Consider the following 17,716-nt stretch of genomic DNA (forward strand, 5'->3'; position numbering starts at 1 on the left):
AATTTATTTTTACAGAAAGGAAGGCGCAGGGAGGATGAACATGAGGCAATACCTGGCAAGGGATAGACATGGAGCAAAACAAACAAACAAACGAACAAACAAATCCACAAACAACGAATAACCAAAACCAAACCAAACCAAACCAAGCCCCAAATCCAAAAGTTCAACTTTCATAGTGACCTTCTAGTGACCCCGTAAGGTGGGCATCGTTATTCTCATCCTGCACAGGAAGAACCTCAAGCTTAGGGAATTTATTTATTTATTTTATTTTTAACAATAATCATTACTCAGTGGGTGAGTAGTTAGGTTGTGATTTGATCTACCTTCCTGAAGGAAACATATTCCTACGTGATGCTTTATTGGAGCAAGTATGTTTAGCATTGGTTAGAAAGTGATTTAACTCTTCCATTGCCCAGTGCTAGGTAGATACCATGCTGTGACCCCTACAAATATGAAAATATTGGCACATAATCAGTAATATTTGAATTCTATCATTCTAAGACATAATTATTGTTTACTGAGTCAGACATATGCTATTCTTTGTCTTTGGGGACCATACACACAGGGAAACAAACAAGACGGGCATCACAGTTGTGACCATTTGGGAATCTCTGCTTTGGAAAGTATCCCATTTTTACTCCCATTTCTAATGGACGAAGGTCAGCCTTCCAGTTTAGAACCAAACACACTGACCTGTATCTAACTGTCCATTCTGGGACGTGGGAAACTGTTGAAAGGGACGTAAGCATATCAGGTAAGCAGGTTGGATGATTCAGACTGCTGCTAACCTGAGTTGGCATCTGATTATCTGAGTCCTCTAGAGGTACCCACAGTAAGCACTCTGTTCCACTATTCCACATGTTTCTCTTCTCCTACAATTTAACATGGAGAAATAAGCTAAGTACTACCATCCTGTTCTATTTTGATTTTCCCTTACTTGCAAAGGTTTAGACAGAATGTATTAATGGAAAAGGCAAAAGGAAACAGAGCCATCAGCCAAACAGCTAACAAACCCTTTCTCTTCTTCAGAGAGAAAGAACAATGGTGGCAGCAGCAGCAACAGCAACAACAATAACAACAGCAGCAACAGAAGCAGCAATAACAACAGCAACAACAGCAGCAGCAATAACGGCAATAGAAACAACACCAGGAGCAACAAAAGCAACAACAATAGCAGCAACAACAACATCAGGAGCAACAACAGCAATAATAGCAACAGCAGCAATAACAACAACATCAGGAGCAACAACAGCAATAACAGCAACAGCAGCAATAACAATAACATTAGGAGCAACAACAGCAACAACAATAGCAGCAACAACATCAGGAGCAATAACAGCAACAGCAGCAATAACAACAGCAGCAGCAACAACAACAGCAGCAACAATACCAACAGCAGCAATAACAACAGCAGCAGCAACAACAACAGCAGCAACAATACCAACAGCAGCAATAATAGCAGGAGCAACAACAACAGCAGCAACAGCAACACTAGCAACAGCAGCAATAACAGCAGCAGCAGTAACAAGAGCAGCTGTTGGCATTTTGTCTAGACTCTGCCTCACAGCTACCTGGCAACAGCCAGGCATGACTGACACAGTATGAGGGGCTACTTGCCCCCTCCTCACTCTCTTGCTCTCTTTCTCCTTACCTTCTCAATTCCCTTCCCCCTCTCTCCAGGTGCTCATGGCTAGCCTCTAGTCCTCTACTCTTTCTCTCTGCCTTTTTTCTGTCTCTACTACTCAACTGCCCTCCCTATGCCCTGAGTAGATTATAGTCTATACTATACCTTTGTGTGGCTGGTCCCTCAGGGGAGGGGATGCCTCAGCTTGGGCCCACAGAGGCACCCCATTCCCCCATACCATACCTTGCCTCCACCAAGCATACCCCTTCTTCTATTTTTTTTTATAAAACACAACAGCAGCAGCAACAACAACAAGAACAGCCAACCAAGATCTGTAATTGAACACGTGTCCTAATTTTCTGTACTTGTACATGTATCTGTGTTTAATACATAAAGCTTCAGTCAAGTTCAGTAGCATTTGCTGTCTTGTTCTTACTATGAGTTATATTTTCTTTAACTTTTCCATTTTTTTGTACTTGTATGTTTATTTATTTTTATTTTTATTTTATTAAGAACAATCACCATTTCCTGGTCTTAATGGCTTCTATGTATCACATGCTCAGTGACCCCCAAAGACAATCCCTAAGGATTCACCTGGCATTTTGGGTGTGTACTACAATCAGAATCCTCTGCAACTTGCTGAGTGAGAGTGCTACATATTCTCCGGGGTGGGAGGGGGGAGGAGACATTGTTAAAGTTTTCTTCCAAATGAACTTAGAAAGATACTTTTTTTGTTTGTTTGTTTTTCGAGACAGGGTTTCTCTGTATAGCCCTGGCTGTCCTGGAACTCACTTTGTAGACCAGGCTGGCCTAGAACTCAGAAATCCCCCTGCCTCTGCCTCCCGAGTGCTGGGATTAAAGCCGTGAACCACCATGCCCAGCAGAAAGATACTTTCTTGTCAGAGAGATCTTCAAATTCAGTTTGTATATTTTCAGACCTGTGAATTGCTTTTCAGTTCAGAAAAAAAGCGTGACATTTGCTTCTGTCATCTGGCACAAGTGGGCATTAGAAAACCACGGACCTTAGAGCTGGCCAAGTTCAGCCTGCTGTTTAATGCTGATTGTTCTTCAGTTATTCTTCCCATATGGCCACTGGTGGCACACTCCAGAGACTGCTCTATCAGAGGACTTGTACTTCAACAATCTGAACTTGGTGATTCTAGCAGTCAGCTCAGCCTGCTGAGTGTCATTTGTTTCTTCTGGTTCCATCCCCTAGGCAACAGACAATAAATCTAATCCTCACCCATGTCAGATGGGCTTCATGATGTGGAGACGGAAACAGTCATTTGTCTTTTATTCAACAACGACTTACTGCTCAAAGCCATGCTAGGCTTTGTAGCCAATACTGTGGCTGGGTTTTTTTTTTGGGGGGGGGAGGGGGAAATACATATATAAATTTTTCATCTATATTTCTTAGGCTCTTTAAGACAAGTGATTATTTCTTGTTTCATTTTTCTTCAGTCCATACAAAACTTTCTCATCAAGACAAGTGTGTATCTTGATAACATACCAGGTTTTTTCCCTCCTAAGAATTTGTCCTCTTTTATTGTTAACACCTCTCAGAAGAGCTAAATTATGGCATGCACCTAGGTGTCTAACAAGAGAAGAATGATGGCGAAACGTGCCATATTATATAATGAAAATTTCCCAGCTATTAAGAAGAATGAAGTTGCTTTTAGGAAAATACAATTTGAGATAAACTATACTAAGGAAATTAAGACTATAGAAAAACAAAAATTATGTTTTCTCCTATTGATGGTTCTAGATTTTATACAGATGCATAAAGTCATGTATGTTATTGTACAGAGGCATTAAAATCACATATGATGTGAAATTAGAAGTGAAGCTTTCTAGGGCAACAAAGGGGTCTATAAGAACAGAGACAGATAAGAAACAGACTGGTAGGTGATATGGGGATATACGCTGTATATGATGTATACTTTTATGAAAACTTAAATAACTACAAATGAACTAAAAAATAAAAAATAAACTCATCCTCCAGAAGCTCCTTTATATATATATTTGAATTGTGAAAAAAAAAGCTTTCCCCTTGAAGTGGACAATGCTTCTTGGGGACAGTAAGAGCCTGGCTGTGGGCCATTTTTCTTGCTGCCTGAGCCATGGAGCCAAAGGCCTGAGAGACAGAGTCTAGTGTTACACATGATTGCCCCCAGCTCCTGATTATCTAGTTGGATCAGAATTAGCATGGAGATACAAGTCTTAGTATCTGTGGGTTATGGACACTGCCATGCAGAGTGATACCTAGGTCATTTGGGATCCAGCTCTCTCCAGTTTTTATCCTATTTCTATCAGCGAACGCACTGAATCCCAATTTCATTGTCCATCAAGTTTGGGTTGAAGATCGCTGTAGCATTTAGAGCTGGGACTGCTGGCCTAATCTTGGGTGGAGAAGAGGCTATGTAGTTTCTCCAGATACACTTACCAGCTATTTCCAGGCCACAAGTGGCATGTGGGTCATTCTTCTTTATAGGATCAGTGTTTATTCTTAGGGAGCCAAGGGCCAGGTGATGTGTAACAATATTAGAAAAGGACCCCAAGGGTAACCCACTTTTAATGTGTGACTCTCAAACTTGGTTGAGACACATGAGCCTCCGGGAGAAGGTTTCCATGAAGAGCAAAATGTTTCCCTGCTTAAGTTTTTCCAGTTCTAGTTAGGAAGGTTACCACAGCTGAAGAAATATTTCATGTGACAGAAATATTTCTCAGCCCTGTAGTCACTGTCAAAATGAAAAACGGATGCACTAAGGACTCCTAGCTCCCTGTAAGTTGGATTATTAACAAAATGAAACTGTTAGAAGGGGGAACATCGACTATTTGAGTGTAATACCGTCCCATTTCTCCTACACGGTCATAATTACAGTTTGACATTATCTGTCATGCATGTTTTTGCCTCCTGCCTCTTCTCCCAGCATTATAGCAGAGGGAGACTCTTGAAATTCAATGCTCTTTAATCATCCTTTAATTGCAGGATTGAAAGATTTTCAGGCTTCTACAATAGAAACATATTTCCTTCAGACTTGAGTAACCTAAGATACAAGTCCTCTGCATTCAGAACCTCCCCACTGTGCACACACACACACACACACACACACACACACACACACAAACACACACGCGCGAGCGCGAGCGCACACACACATACACACACACACATGCACACCTCCTTCTGGCTTTGATGATTTAGTTATAGAGGATAGTAGTTGGGCACACCAGGTTCTAAGACTGACCTGGGGGTTCCTTTAGTACTTTGTAAATATCAGTGGCTGTGTCTAAATTATCCTCCTGTGGTGAGGGAGGCTGGCCTTGGAGGAGCTGTTGGGACAGCCATGGCCTTGTTATTTTCAACAGACATAATGATGTTATATTCCAGGAAAATGTTAAAGTTTACATAAAGGGTAGCTATGTGCCCAAGTCTTCCCCATGCAGGGGACATCAAGGACACTCCATCACTTAAGATGCTGCTGCAGTCACGCTGTGGGCACTAGCTCGCTCCCTGCACACTTACTTTCATGCACTTGGATAAAGGAATATACATCCTTCTTTGTGTTCCCAGGGACCTAATAAGGTTATATTAATGAAAATTTTAAGGCTCTGAAGATTCAAGTGGCTTGCTCATAAGCTCTAATATTTTCCTACTGCTTCAATTCCATGATTAACTGGATGCATTGTACCCATAGGGAAAAATAATCTCTGTCCTTTCTAAAGCAAACATTCGTTGAGGTACAATCTAATCTCATTGGCCTTGTTTTGTGAAAGGTATAATTGAGAATTATCTGCCATCTTTAAGCCTCTGTGTGATGAACAAATGTTTCATTACTCTTTCTGAGACCAGCTGGTTCTACATTATTCTTAAGAATTCAGCTTTCCTATGAGTCTCAGGTTAGTCATTTATATCAGCTTTGTGGAAACTGGGATTCACCTTTATTTTGATCCAAACACCTTTCGCTCTGGGCTATCAAGCAGGAAGGACTCCCGCCCTTCAGTGGTGATAGCAACTTGCCTAGTACAGTTTCCCTGACCTCAGGACCACCTGCATAGGTTGTTCTGATTCTTGGAGTCTATTGCTGACAAAGTGGTGGGGTGAGTGTATACCCAAGATTCTAATCATGGCCTCAGTTTACATAGTACAAAATGATTGCAATTACGTTGAGCATCCTTCATCTGCTTGCTCCTACTTCCTTCTCTGTTGTGATTTTCAGTGAGATCTCCATACCTGGGGCCCACCACTGAAAACAAAAACCTGCCTGTGATTTACATGGGTCACCAAAGGGGCCCTTTGTGCCCTAGTTCCTTCTTTGGATAAATTGGTACAGATAGACACAACTAGGTTTTTTTTTTTTTTTTTGTTTTTCTTTTGTGATGAGATTTTGAAAAATGGTGTGTGTGTGTGTGTGTGTGTGTGTGTGTGTGTGTGTGTATGAGAGGTGGAGGGCTAGATAGTTGAGAAACCCCTAAAATGAAGTATCCTCAGATATAGCCATGCATAGAAGAGAAGCACTTCATACCAAGGCAATAGATGTGCCTGTGCATAGTGAGCACCAGGAGCCTGAAGTGGCTTACAGGCTTGGAACTCTCGGAGGCCCAAGCCATGCATGGTGGAAAGGGGACTGGTGGCTTCAGAATCTGAATCCTTGGCTTGGGGAAGAATCCAACATCTGTCCCCATGTTGATAAGTGTTGCCTGGTAGTGTGGCACAGGACTGTTATGAAACAGTGTGAAAAGGGAAAAACTATTCGCCTAGGCAAAGGCCTTTTTACCCTGCCCCCATGCTGCTAGCACTCTGGACTCAGGAAAGTTCTGGCTTTTGCTATCTAGTCTTGAGGTATCCCATCCCCGAGAATTCCATAGGTTGCTAAGGGGCAGTTAGAATGTCTGTTGGATCGATGAAGGCAGCATTCTACAGCTCCAGCAGGAAAGGGAGAACACTGCTGTGTGGTGGCAGCAAAAGCTCTGAGTTCTAAAGCTGCCTCTGTGCTGGGCTGCCTTACCGGAAACTCTTTCCCTTACTGGTCACGGTCTTTATTTAAAAAGTGGAAAACTGGCCTAGATTAATAGATTCCTGTCCAGTGTTTTGCCAGGCTTTGGACCTAAAATGCGATAATAAGGAAAAAAGATACGCCATTCAGTCAGAAATTTCCAAACAATGACAAGGAAGGAAATACATGCTAGGTGGGGAGTATGCTTGTCAAAGTTGATTCAAGCGAGTGGCTTTTCATTCCAGGATTAGGGATAGCAAGGTCAGCAAGAATTAGTGTGGTAGGATATTGTGGATGGACTGTTGCTGCTTAAAGGATGTGTGTGTGTGTGTGTGTGTGTGTGTGTGTGTGTGTGTGTGAAGTGTGCAAGTGTACATGTTCAGGGGCATTGTGTTTATTCTGTTTCCCAGTTCTCAGGATGACACTGAGATATTTCCCCCACAGCAGACAAAGGCTCCCACCTGGGAATGGAACATGGCCCCGTGTCTGGAGCACTAATGTGGTTAAGCAGCAGGTAAATCTGTCTTCAGATCGCAGCAGTCAACGCCAACAAAGGAGCTGCTGGATCCAGAGATGGAGTGCTGCTGGCAGGCCTCCGCTGCCTCCTCTCCAGACAAAAGCTGCACTAGAGCCCTGACTTCAGGCTTGGGAAGGAGAGCGCTGACTCATTCTAAGTACTTCTGTACAGTGTTTTCCTCAAGATTTTTATAATAGGCAATTTAAGAGAAAAAACAGCCCAATAAGCTAATATTCTTTCCTGAGGAAAAAACATCAGCTAACACGTATCCAGGGGGCAGAAAATAATTGTTCTGCCCCCTGTCTTCTATACTTGCACCGCTGTGCCTGGCCCGCCTGCCTCGTTCAGAAATGCTAAGGGGAGGTTACTGGGGTTTTGCCTACTACCACTGACCTTTTTTTTTTTTTTTAATTTAATTTTATTTGTAATTCACGTTTTTTACACTCCATATTCCATTCTCCGCCCCTCCCCACCACTGACAGTTTTAAGTTGGTCAATATCCTAGGCCTTTCCTACTGATATGACCTAGACTTGTCTCCTACAAAGAGGTTCTGGACATCGCTTTTGGTCGAATTTTCTCACTCCTTTAACTTTTCCTCTTCCTTGGGCAGGCTCATAACGATCAGCTCAATGGCAAGAATATTCCACCGTCAACATGGACAGGCAATGCCATTTTAAATGCGAATTATATGTATATTCAAATTGTGCACCCACATTTACAAGTGCATACCTCTGTCTGCCATATGGAGTTTGTAAAAGTAAAGGATTACAGATATCTCAAAGTGTTTTTGAAGCACAGCATGTGTGTAAGAATAACTCTATCTTGATCTATCTATCTATCTATCTATCTATCATCTATCTATCATCTATCTATCTATCTATCTATCTATCTATCTATCTATCTATCTATCATCTATCTCTATCTATCTATCTATCTATCATCTATCTATCATCTATCTATCTATCTATCTATCTATCCATCCTCTCTTAGAAAGGATACTATAACATGCTTAGTTTGAACAGTACACCTGATGTCTATGGTGACCTTTGATTAAAAACAAGTCCATAATTTATCTTTACACATACTCCAAGGCCAATATTCCTTCTCCATTAAACTTAGACCCCCAGTTTCAAATAACAGAACTATGCAAGTTGACTCTGCAAGATGAAGGACTATTTAGGGGGTTCCTTCAGCATTTTAATGTCCTTCCTTCAGTGTCTCCAAGACAACTCATAAAACTATGTTCTAGCCTCTTCCATTTGCAGGCCAGGAGGGCCAAAGAAAGGACTTAACCAAAACAACACAATGAGGTTTGGGGGTTCTTTGATTATTTTACCTCAAGTGGTTACAGCAGCTAAGGATTTCATGCATAACATTTAAAAACTAGATGCTTTAGATGCCCTTCCTAACACAAGGAATGTGTTTCATCTACACACTGAGAGAAGGGATGTGAGCTAAATTGGATGGCAGCAGGGCCATCCACTGTGCCTTGCAAAATCATTGCTATTCTACTGACAGAAGGCTGGTCAAGCCCGTGGGTAATCTAGGCATGAAGAATATACATAGAGATCTGACCTGCAACCAGTTAAGACATGACTGACAGAGGCACATGGGGCCAAGCTCAGTGCTCACGGGGTACAAACTTGCAAAGACGAGGTTTCATCAGGCAGCTGCCCCTTTCCAGTGTGTGTCGTTAAAAAGCTAAGAACCCCTCTGAGCCACAGTTATACTGCTCAGAGAGTGGCTGCGACGAGTAGGGGCAATGTGTGTAAAGCCCTTGAATTAGAAGTGGACAGTCATGTAGGTGAGAATGCTCTTTAAGTAGAGTAAGCCTTTGGTAGACTTCATTCAAGACATACAGATATACCCACCCTATCCCATGAAACTGGTTTCTTTGATGTGAACCTTCATATAAGGATCTTTAGTGTATGAGAAATAAATGAAAATGATGCCTGCCCTGTCCTAGCTGTCAGATTGTCCCACGGATGCTATGTCAAGCCTGCACAAGCAAGAAACTTTGGAACTACATTGGTAGGATCTGAAGGTGACCCAGCACCGGCAGGTGGAATGAGAACCTCCTCGTGGTGCTTTTGGATAACAGGGGATGCTGGAAAGAGCTCTGCTTAGACCAAACTGCCTGGAAATCCCTTGGAACTCATTTGAGGTTTCACTTTTATTATTTAGGACTTTTGGAGTGTACTAGTCTCCAGGCAGACAATTATTTAAGTCAATTACTGTCTGGGGGAACCACTGAGTTGGTAGCTTTAGAAATTAAATACCTCATGTTCACTGAGAGCTCTCCTAATTCATCAGCATAGCTAAGTACTGAAAACAGCAGCAGGCCTCTATGCCAGTCTCTGGATGCAGTTGTCTATTTCGTGATGCGAACCATCCATTGTGACCTGTATCCAGGGCGGTCACAGCAGCAACTTGAGCCAAATCGGCTTCATGTTGATTGCTTTCTCTTATATAATGAAACATCTCCCGACTTCAGAGAATGCCAGGGAATGTTAGGGAATGGGGTGAAGAGCACATCCCTTCACATCTTTATCATCTCAGTTGTTTTCTTCTGAGGCTAACCCAGGATTTATCCCCCATCCTTCTCCTACTGTGAGGACAGGCATGGAGTACAAGCTGCTGCTCTTCTGAACATGTAATCTGGGCAAGCCAGGCAAGTAGGCAGGGTGTGGTTTCCCACTACCTGAAATCAGATAGGACACAAATCACAAGGCCACCAGGGACACTGTAGGAATGGGATGACCACTGGATGAGTTCCCAGGTCTCATGTGGGATGACGTTGTCTTGCCTTGCTATTCCTCTACTGATGAGACTCAAAGTCAGAATAACTATATGCTTGTTCAACAATATGTCAAGAGGTTAAACAAGATAGCAAGAAGGTCTTTTTTTTGTGAGGGGCGGGCTGGAGAGATGGCTCAGTAGGTAAGAGCACTGAATGCCCTTCTGAAAGTCCTGGGTTCAAATTCCAGCAACCACATGGTGGCTCACAACCACCCGTAGTGAGATCTGACACCCTCTTTTGGTGTGTCTGAAGTCAACTACGGTGTGCTTATGTTTAATAATAAATAAATCTTTGGCCCAGAGAGAGCAGGGACTGAACAAGCGGGGCCAACCAGACCGAATAGAAGTTCTAAAATTCAATTCCCAACAACGATATGAAGGCTCACAGCCATCTGTACAGCTACAGTGTACTCACATAGTTTTTTTTAAAAAAAGATCTTTTTGTTCTCTTTTTGTTCTCTTTTTGTTCTCTTTTTGTTCTCTCCTCTCTCTCCTTCCCTCCCTCCCTCCCTCCCTCCCTCCCTCTTTCCCTCCCTCTCTCCCCTTCCTTCCTTCCTTCCCCCCTCTCTCTGTCTCCTTTCCCTCCCTCTCTCTCCCTCTCTGCCTCCCTTTCCCTCCCTCTCCTTTCTCTCGTCCTCACTTTCTATTCATTACCTCTTTCTGTCTCTCTGTTACTCTCTATCTCTCTGTCTCTATGTCTGTCTGTCTGTCCCTGTATGTGTGTGTGTGTGTCTTTCTTTTCATTGAGAAAATGCCAGTAGGTGCTATGAAGATCTACAACAATCATATCAAAAAGGATTTCAGAAAACTCTTTACTTTTGGTTGTTTTTAAGTTATTGGGTGAAACAAAGGCTATGTTTCAGAAATTACCAGGCAGCAGATACCTATGGATGTGAGTTGTGAGTAGGAAAGCAATTTTTTTTTTATTCCTTTGGTAATTGATGAGCACCCTCCTCAGAGAGCTGTGAACTAGCTTGTGAAGAGACAACAAGTATTGTGAAAAATACCTTATGGTGCAAGCTGTGGTTCCAATGCCACTGCATTACTGGATTCCAGATGTTATGCAACTCTGAGTTGGTGTGGTGTGTGCTTGCATGTCTGTGTCAGTGTGTGCCTGTATGTCTGTGTGTCTGTGACTGTCTGTGAGTCAGTGCATGGACGTATATCTTTGTGAGTACTGGTATGCAGGTTTTTGTTTATTCATGTCTGTTTAAGGGTACGTACTTATGGTCTCCATATCCAGATCTATACACATGTTCTGTGTGTTTCTGTGTATATGTGTATGTATATTTTTATGTGCTCTGTGTGCATATATAAGTGCACTCAGGCCTCAGGCACTGCCAATGAGTTCACACTTTACAACGGAGATAACTGCCTAGCTGACTTGAACTTCAACACTCTCCTTCCCAGTTCACTTCTTAAATGAACTACATTTTTTTCTGAACTTCAGTATTCTTATATATAAAATGTCATGTTCAGTACTTTCATGAAACCAAAAGTCCAACCAATATGTTTCCAGCCACCTAGCATTGTAGCATTAGGTTGAACTACCTACACATGGACAATTTTTGCTATCTTTTATTTCAGAATCTTCAACATATATTGGTCACTTCCCACATAAGCAGTTTTGGCACCCAAATTTATAGCTGGTCCGTGGAAATGTGCATTGTTTTAAGCAATACTGTGGTGAGGTCATAAACTACTTCTTCCCATTTAACATACTGTGGGAAGAGGGTGTGGCCAAGCCCCGTGATCCCTGTTTACCAAGAACCTGAGCCTGCGCACTTGTAAGATCCTGTGCTGCCCGCCTGATGAGTCACTGGCCTATCACCGCGTGCCCTGCCTGCATGCACGCGTGTTCAGAGCGTGCTGAACGCTCATTGGATCCAGGAGAGGGGGGAGGGATAAGAGGCAGAGGACTGATGAAAAACAAAAACAGGATGATCCGGAGAGAAAGTTGTTGGAGAAACCTTCCTTGGCGTTCCTGTCATTTTTTTCCCCCTGTCTCTGCTGGTTGGAGTGCGGCAGCATATGAGGGAACTGACATGGGGTGTGTCTCACGATCTGCCACGTCACCCAGTGCAGTCACAAACGCCATCTTTTTGCTATGCTGGCCTCACTGCCACCTCCCCCTTCTTTAATGAGAGGCCAAGAAGACAAGGACAACCTGAAGGCTGTGTAAATAGCATGCTCTTCCTGATGGCCTTCACCCGGCTTAGGATTGCCCTGTATAATGTTTTTTGCTACTTCCCCTACATTTGATTGACATTTGGTTCTTAAGGTTCACCCCCCACCCCCCACCCCCCCTGCTGCTCTGGTGGAGACACAAGAAAGGGGGAAGGAGTGCGGGGAAACTCAAGTTGGATGGGTAGCAAGTGCTAGCTCCGCTGAGTACTGCATGCATGGACATACCTTAAAGGCTCCTGGTGGCACTGGGCTGGCCTTGAAATATTTTGACAGCTGTTTAACTGCCACACACAACTGACTTCGTTCAACCCAGGAAGCCACAGGAGGAGAATTACTGGAACGTGACTTTCTAATCCCTTCCTAATCTCTGAAGTCTCTTAAATCCTTCAGCTCTTCAAATACTCAACCGGCAAAACTTGGTGAGCAGAAACATTGACACAGGAAGCCCAGGTACTGAGCGGTGCAGCTCGCGGGCTAAGTGGGGAAGAGCATTACTGGCTAGTTACTTTAAATCGAGTTTTGATAGAGTTAATAAAAAAAGAGAGAGAGAGAAGCCAAATCCTCATTTACAAAATTATTACTTTTGTTTAGTAAGACACATAGATTCAATTTTGCACAGAAAATTGCTTGGGAGAAATGGTCTCAGCAGAACCCTTCAAAGACAATTTAATATTTTTAATAAGGAAAATCTTTCTGATTCTCAACTATCTAGCCATGAAATCTTAAAAAATCCACTGAAAGTCTGCCTTCAATAAATTCTGCTTTACAAATTTTATTGTCTGTTTAACAACCTGAGAATATTAACATTCCTTAGGCACTTAAACTCAGTCATAATCTGAAACATTGCACTTTGAAAACTGTCTTTCATGTAATTTAATGTAATTTACTGCCTATAAACTGTGTGTTTATTTTTCAGATATTCTGGATCTAAAAATTGTAAGTAAGGTCAATTAACCCAGGAAATGGCAAGTTTCTAAGCATTGTCTTTCTCTAAGCAGTCATTTAGAAATACATACATACATACACACACACACACACACACACACACACACACGCACGCGCATGCGTGCGCATGTACACACACACAAAATACACATAAGCACACATACACATACAGACCATTAATACTTGAGAGGCTTTATGCATTATTAATTAACTGTTTTTCAAAAGATTTGGAGCTGGGTGAACTGTCTGACATCTGCAATATACTTGGAAGGACTCGAAGCTTTAGATTACAGAGTGCATTCAAGGCTAGGGTGGACAAGTTATTGAGACACTACTTCAAAATTGAAACAAATAAGGCAATGGATAGAACTCACTGGTAGAGAGCTTACCCAGAATATGTAAGACCCTGTGTGCAGTCTTTAGTATGACAAAGAAGGATGGAGTCAAGACTGGTTATGAAATGATACCAGCATAGTATCAGGAGAAGTGACAGGGTTAGCCTGTCCAGGAAGCAGGAAAGGGGCAATTTTTGTTACACTGAAACTTCTTTGTCTCTTAAGGACAGTAAATAGTACACAGAGTCCTTTTCAGCAGATCACAGCTCTAGATAAAGGCTGGGAAGATGGATCAGGTATAAAATGCTGAGCAGGCAAGTGTGATTATCTGGGTTCATTACACAGTATCCACATAAAAGTCTGGGTATGTTGGTGTGTGCACAGAAGCAAGCCCGTGTTTGCTAAGCAGATAGTCTGGATGATTCAGTGAGCTTCAGGCTCAGTGAGAGACCCTGTTTCCAAAAATAAGGTGGAGGGCTATTAAGAAAGACACCTTCAATTGTGCACATGTATGTGTCCACATCTCCACAAACACACACAGGCACTCCCATACTTGCACTCTCTCACACTCAGTCTCATATAGAATCAGACTATCTTCCAGAGCCAAGCTGTTTCTCTGTAACTACCAGGTTATTGTATCGCTATAGTATAGGCAACAACTGAAAATACCACCCAGGGATCTGAAATGATTTCTTCAGTGTCTTCAATCCCAGGTCTAGCTCACTGACTGAGGGAATCATCAACATCTTGTTTCTCTGTATGCCAGAGCATCAAACACATGACTTTGGCCTTGTTGGTAGCGTAATCTTTTTTTCACTGTTAAACACTGAGCCATGTCATTAACTCTGAGCAGTTTCAGACAGTGACTAAAATATGTGAGGAGGACCAATGTGAAACGGCTCTGTTGCTACGACAGCAAATCTGCTGTCTCAGCATTCTCTGTCTAAAGCTTACCATCACTCACGCGGGAACTGTGTGACTTACTTGCTCTCTCTTATACTAGAAAATTAGGTGTCTATACTAGAATTCGTGCAGGGGCCATTCTATTCTCCTCTACAAGAGCAATGGTGGACACAGACAGATAAAGGAATAATAAGCAGTCACAGCCTTTACAACAAGTGCTTATCCATCCTTAAGCAACCAAAGAAGACCTGGAATCTGTTGGACATGTCTCACTACAGTGCTGTATTGTCTTTCATGTTGCATTCTGAATGGGACAAAGCACCACAACAATTTTCTCATACTTCTTACATGAGTTTCATAAGTGTTCTTATCAGCTCAGTTCTTCTGTGCAAAGGGAAGTACGCTCCTGTCTCAGATGCTAATCTTAGATGTATAGAAAAACATAAGCCACCAGGGCTATTTCCCTCTCTTTATGTAAAAGCTGACACTCAAATTTTAAATCCACCTTCCTAAGCAAGTATTGGCTGTTTAATGTTCATAAGTTCCCATTGCATACTTGACTGCAAGAAACCACAGCGTGGTGGTATCCAGCACTAATAATAAACAGCTACGCTTTTTCTATTTCAACCACTCCCTGTCCCCAGAGCGCTTGGGAGATCCGTCCAAGTGTTCTGCGGCAGATTGGAAGGAGGAGGAGGCTGCAGCACAAGCTATGGTCTGACTGCTAGTGATGCTGTTACCATATTTGACAGCTTGGGAATCGCTCACTGCTCAGAAAACCCTAGCTTTGTTGACGGGCTGTAGTGAGATGTGCCTGTGGGAATTTGGAAGAAAGACCAGTGTAAGAGTAGTAAAAGATCTGACCTAAGAAGACAAAAATGTATGACAGTGTTGCTTCCTTCCAGTGTCTGTGACTCACTCTGTCCCTACAACACACACACCGAGATCGGACAAGGCTTGATAGCACAGGGAGTGCGTCCTTTCTCTATTCTTTATTTCATGTCCTCAGGACTATTTTGTAGGATATTCTTAGAGAAAACCTTGCACTTTCCTTGTGCAGGAAGAAAGTCACAGTGCGCTGTGGTGTGCCCCTTGGAGTCGATGTGGATGCTTAAGATGTCCGATGCCGTGGAAGGGCAGGTACAACGATGCATAGTGCTGGTGAAGACATAACAGTGCCTTGCTTTTCTTCCCATGCTTAGCTCCTTTTTGACCTCTACTTAGCCAATGTGTGTTGCCCTCAGTGATCCAGACAAGACCCCAAGATTAAACAGTGAATTAAGATACAAATGGGTTTAAATTCACCTTGTCTACCCACCTCCCTCCCAGAGAAGGATAAATGGACACTTCTAGACCGTTTGCTTAGACAACAAATATGCTGATTTTTCTTAATTTTGCCACATTGATGCTTTGCTGGTGGCAGACCAAGCAAACTTAGCCTGAGACTGGCCATGCCACCTCCCAGGATACAGAACAAGGCACTCACCAGCGCTGACAGTGATGGCTTCAATAAACTGCTCTCTCCAGCTGTTGGTCCCCACCACAAGGGCCAGGTTCGTCTTCTTAATGAGTTTGTCCACAGTGCTCTGAAAGGGGCAAAAAGATAAGAGTCTAACTTCTAGGGTTGTGACGGCCTCAGGAAATCTAAAACCTTGTTTCAAAGTCCCAGGATTCTATAAGGGCTAGCAGATGTCAGGCTCAATAGAAAAGTACCCACGTCAAATATTGTTATGACTATGTAAACAGTTGTCCTTAGAAACATCCTGAAATAGACACTTCAGGCAGCCTTTGCTGCCCTAATGGCCAACCAAGAGCAGCTACAATGTTTCCCTAGCCGCTTCGTGAAAGGCCCACCCGTGCTCCTCAACTGCCCTGTGAACTTGATTCTCTCTGGCTTGTCTGCCCTTGCTGTCTGCAAACGAATCATTACTGGCCCTGTTCAACACTGTGAATATCTAGAAGTAACGGATCTGAACCTGAAGATGTCTGGCTGAACTTTTTGTCAGTGGCATATAGCCAGGTAGCCCGGTTTCAAGGTTTGCTGTATGATCATTAGTAAATAGATGATTTTTGGATGGGGTGTGGGGGGGGTAGTGTTAAGGTGGTGGTGCCGAGGGACCACTATGTTTTTCAGCTTGCTAATATTATCAGGCCATTCTATTCTTACTACTGCTGTTACATCAGGAGCATACTAGACAAGCAAAAGTCAACATTTCTGGCTTAGGGCACACTGCTTATAACCCTGCATCGCATTTTCATACTTTAATAGCACAGAGGTACATGCCCTTATTTTACTTTAGAACTTATTAGGCAATTAGTTTTGTGGAATTAGGGCTCTCCAACTTTCTAAATTTGGTTAATAAAACAGCAGGCAGGACTTGCCAAGCGGTCACGAGAAAACTAAATAAGCCATACAGGTCAAAGCGCTACCACAAATCATGGCAACTACAGGGAGAAGGGGCATTTCTAGGACACCAAGGCTATTCTTCTCGGAGAAACTACTGCACCAACTATTCTACCAAACACCCACACTTACTGTCAGAGCGTCCTCGAATTTCCACTAATTGCAGAGGCAGAAAACACATATTATTTGCCTTAGGTAAAGATTTGTACATGTTCAAGGCAGGATACAAAACTCTGATTTGAGAGAGATAACGTTTTTTTTGACTAAGCAGGAAATAAGAGAATGGTGTGTGTGTGTGTGGGGGGGGTTGGATGTGAAGCCAGAGCCAATTTATAATAATATGCGCGTTCATTCAAAATGAGTCATTGGAACTGACTTGAGACACGGAGAGGAAAACACACATGAAAGGAGTCATCTCCAGCTAGCACGTTCTATATCTGCAACATGATTCTTGGTGGCTTGTATGTCCTAAGGGCAGTGACCTCTCAGCTTGTTTCATATCCAGAACTGCTGGTGCCCTGATGACAAACAGTCCCTGCTCTTGGGCACAATAAATTGAAGCCCACGTCAGGCATCTATCTTTTCTCTCTTAACTCAGCCACATCTCATCCAGTACGCTAAGCATCAACGAATGCCAGTTCAGAGTGCTGTGTGGAATGTAAGAAGAAATGACCTCAGCTTTTCTTACACATAGTGGAAACTCCCCACAAGGGAGAGAACGCACTGTACTGCAGCCAGGGCAGAGAACCCCACCATCCAAGAGATTAGCACTCCTGTGTCATCACTCAGCATCTGAACACAGATTTGTCATGAAATATGTGCTCATGATCAAACTGTTAGGAGAAACTTCACTTCATCTTTATTGATGTGGAAAAACTCAGACATATCTTTGATTTTTTGTTTTTTCATTTTTCGAGACAGGGTTTCTCTGTATAGCCCTGGCTGTCCTGGAACTCACTCTGTAGACCAGGCTGGCCTCGAACTCAGAAATCCACCTGCCTCTG

The 17,716-nt window shown here is 42.8% G+C and overlaps 1 protein-coding gene across 13 annotated transcripts in view; it reads right to left on the bottom strand.

The window, feature by feature from the left end:
- The window catches only part of Slc8a1 (solute carrier family 8 member A1), a 350,274-nt gene that overhangs the window by 36,701 nt on the left and 295,857 nt on the right, over window positions 1-17,716 (bottom strand). For all 13 annotated transcript variants that reach the window (XM_029531202.1, XM_021218592.2, XM_021218588.2 and 10 more), the window contains one exon: window positions 15,795-15,894. In XM_029531202.1, the coding sequence (XP_029387062.1) occupies window positions 15,795-15,894 (100 nt within the window). The remainder of the gene's footprint in view (window positions 1-15,794; window positions 15,895-17,716) is intronic.

Source organism: Mus pahari, chromosome 18 (assembly GCF_900095145.1).
Source record: "Mus pahari chromosome 18, PAHARI_EIJ_v1.1, whole genome shotgun sequence".
Classification (NCBI taxonomy): Eukaryota; Metazoa; Chordata; class Mammalia; order Rodentia; family Muridae; genus Mus; species Mus pahari.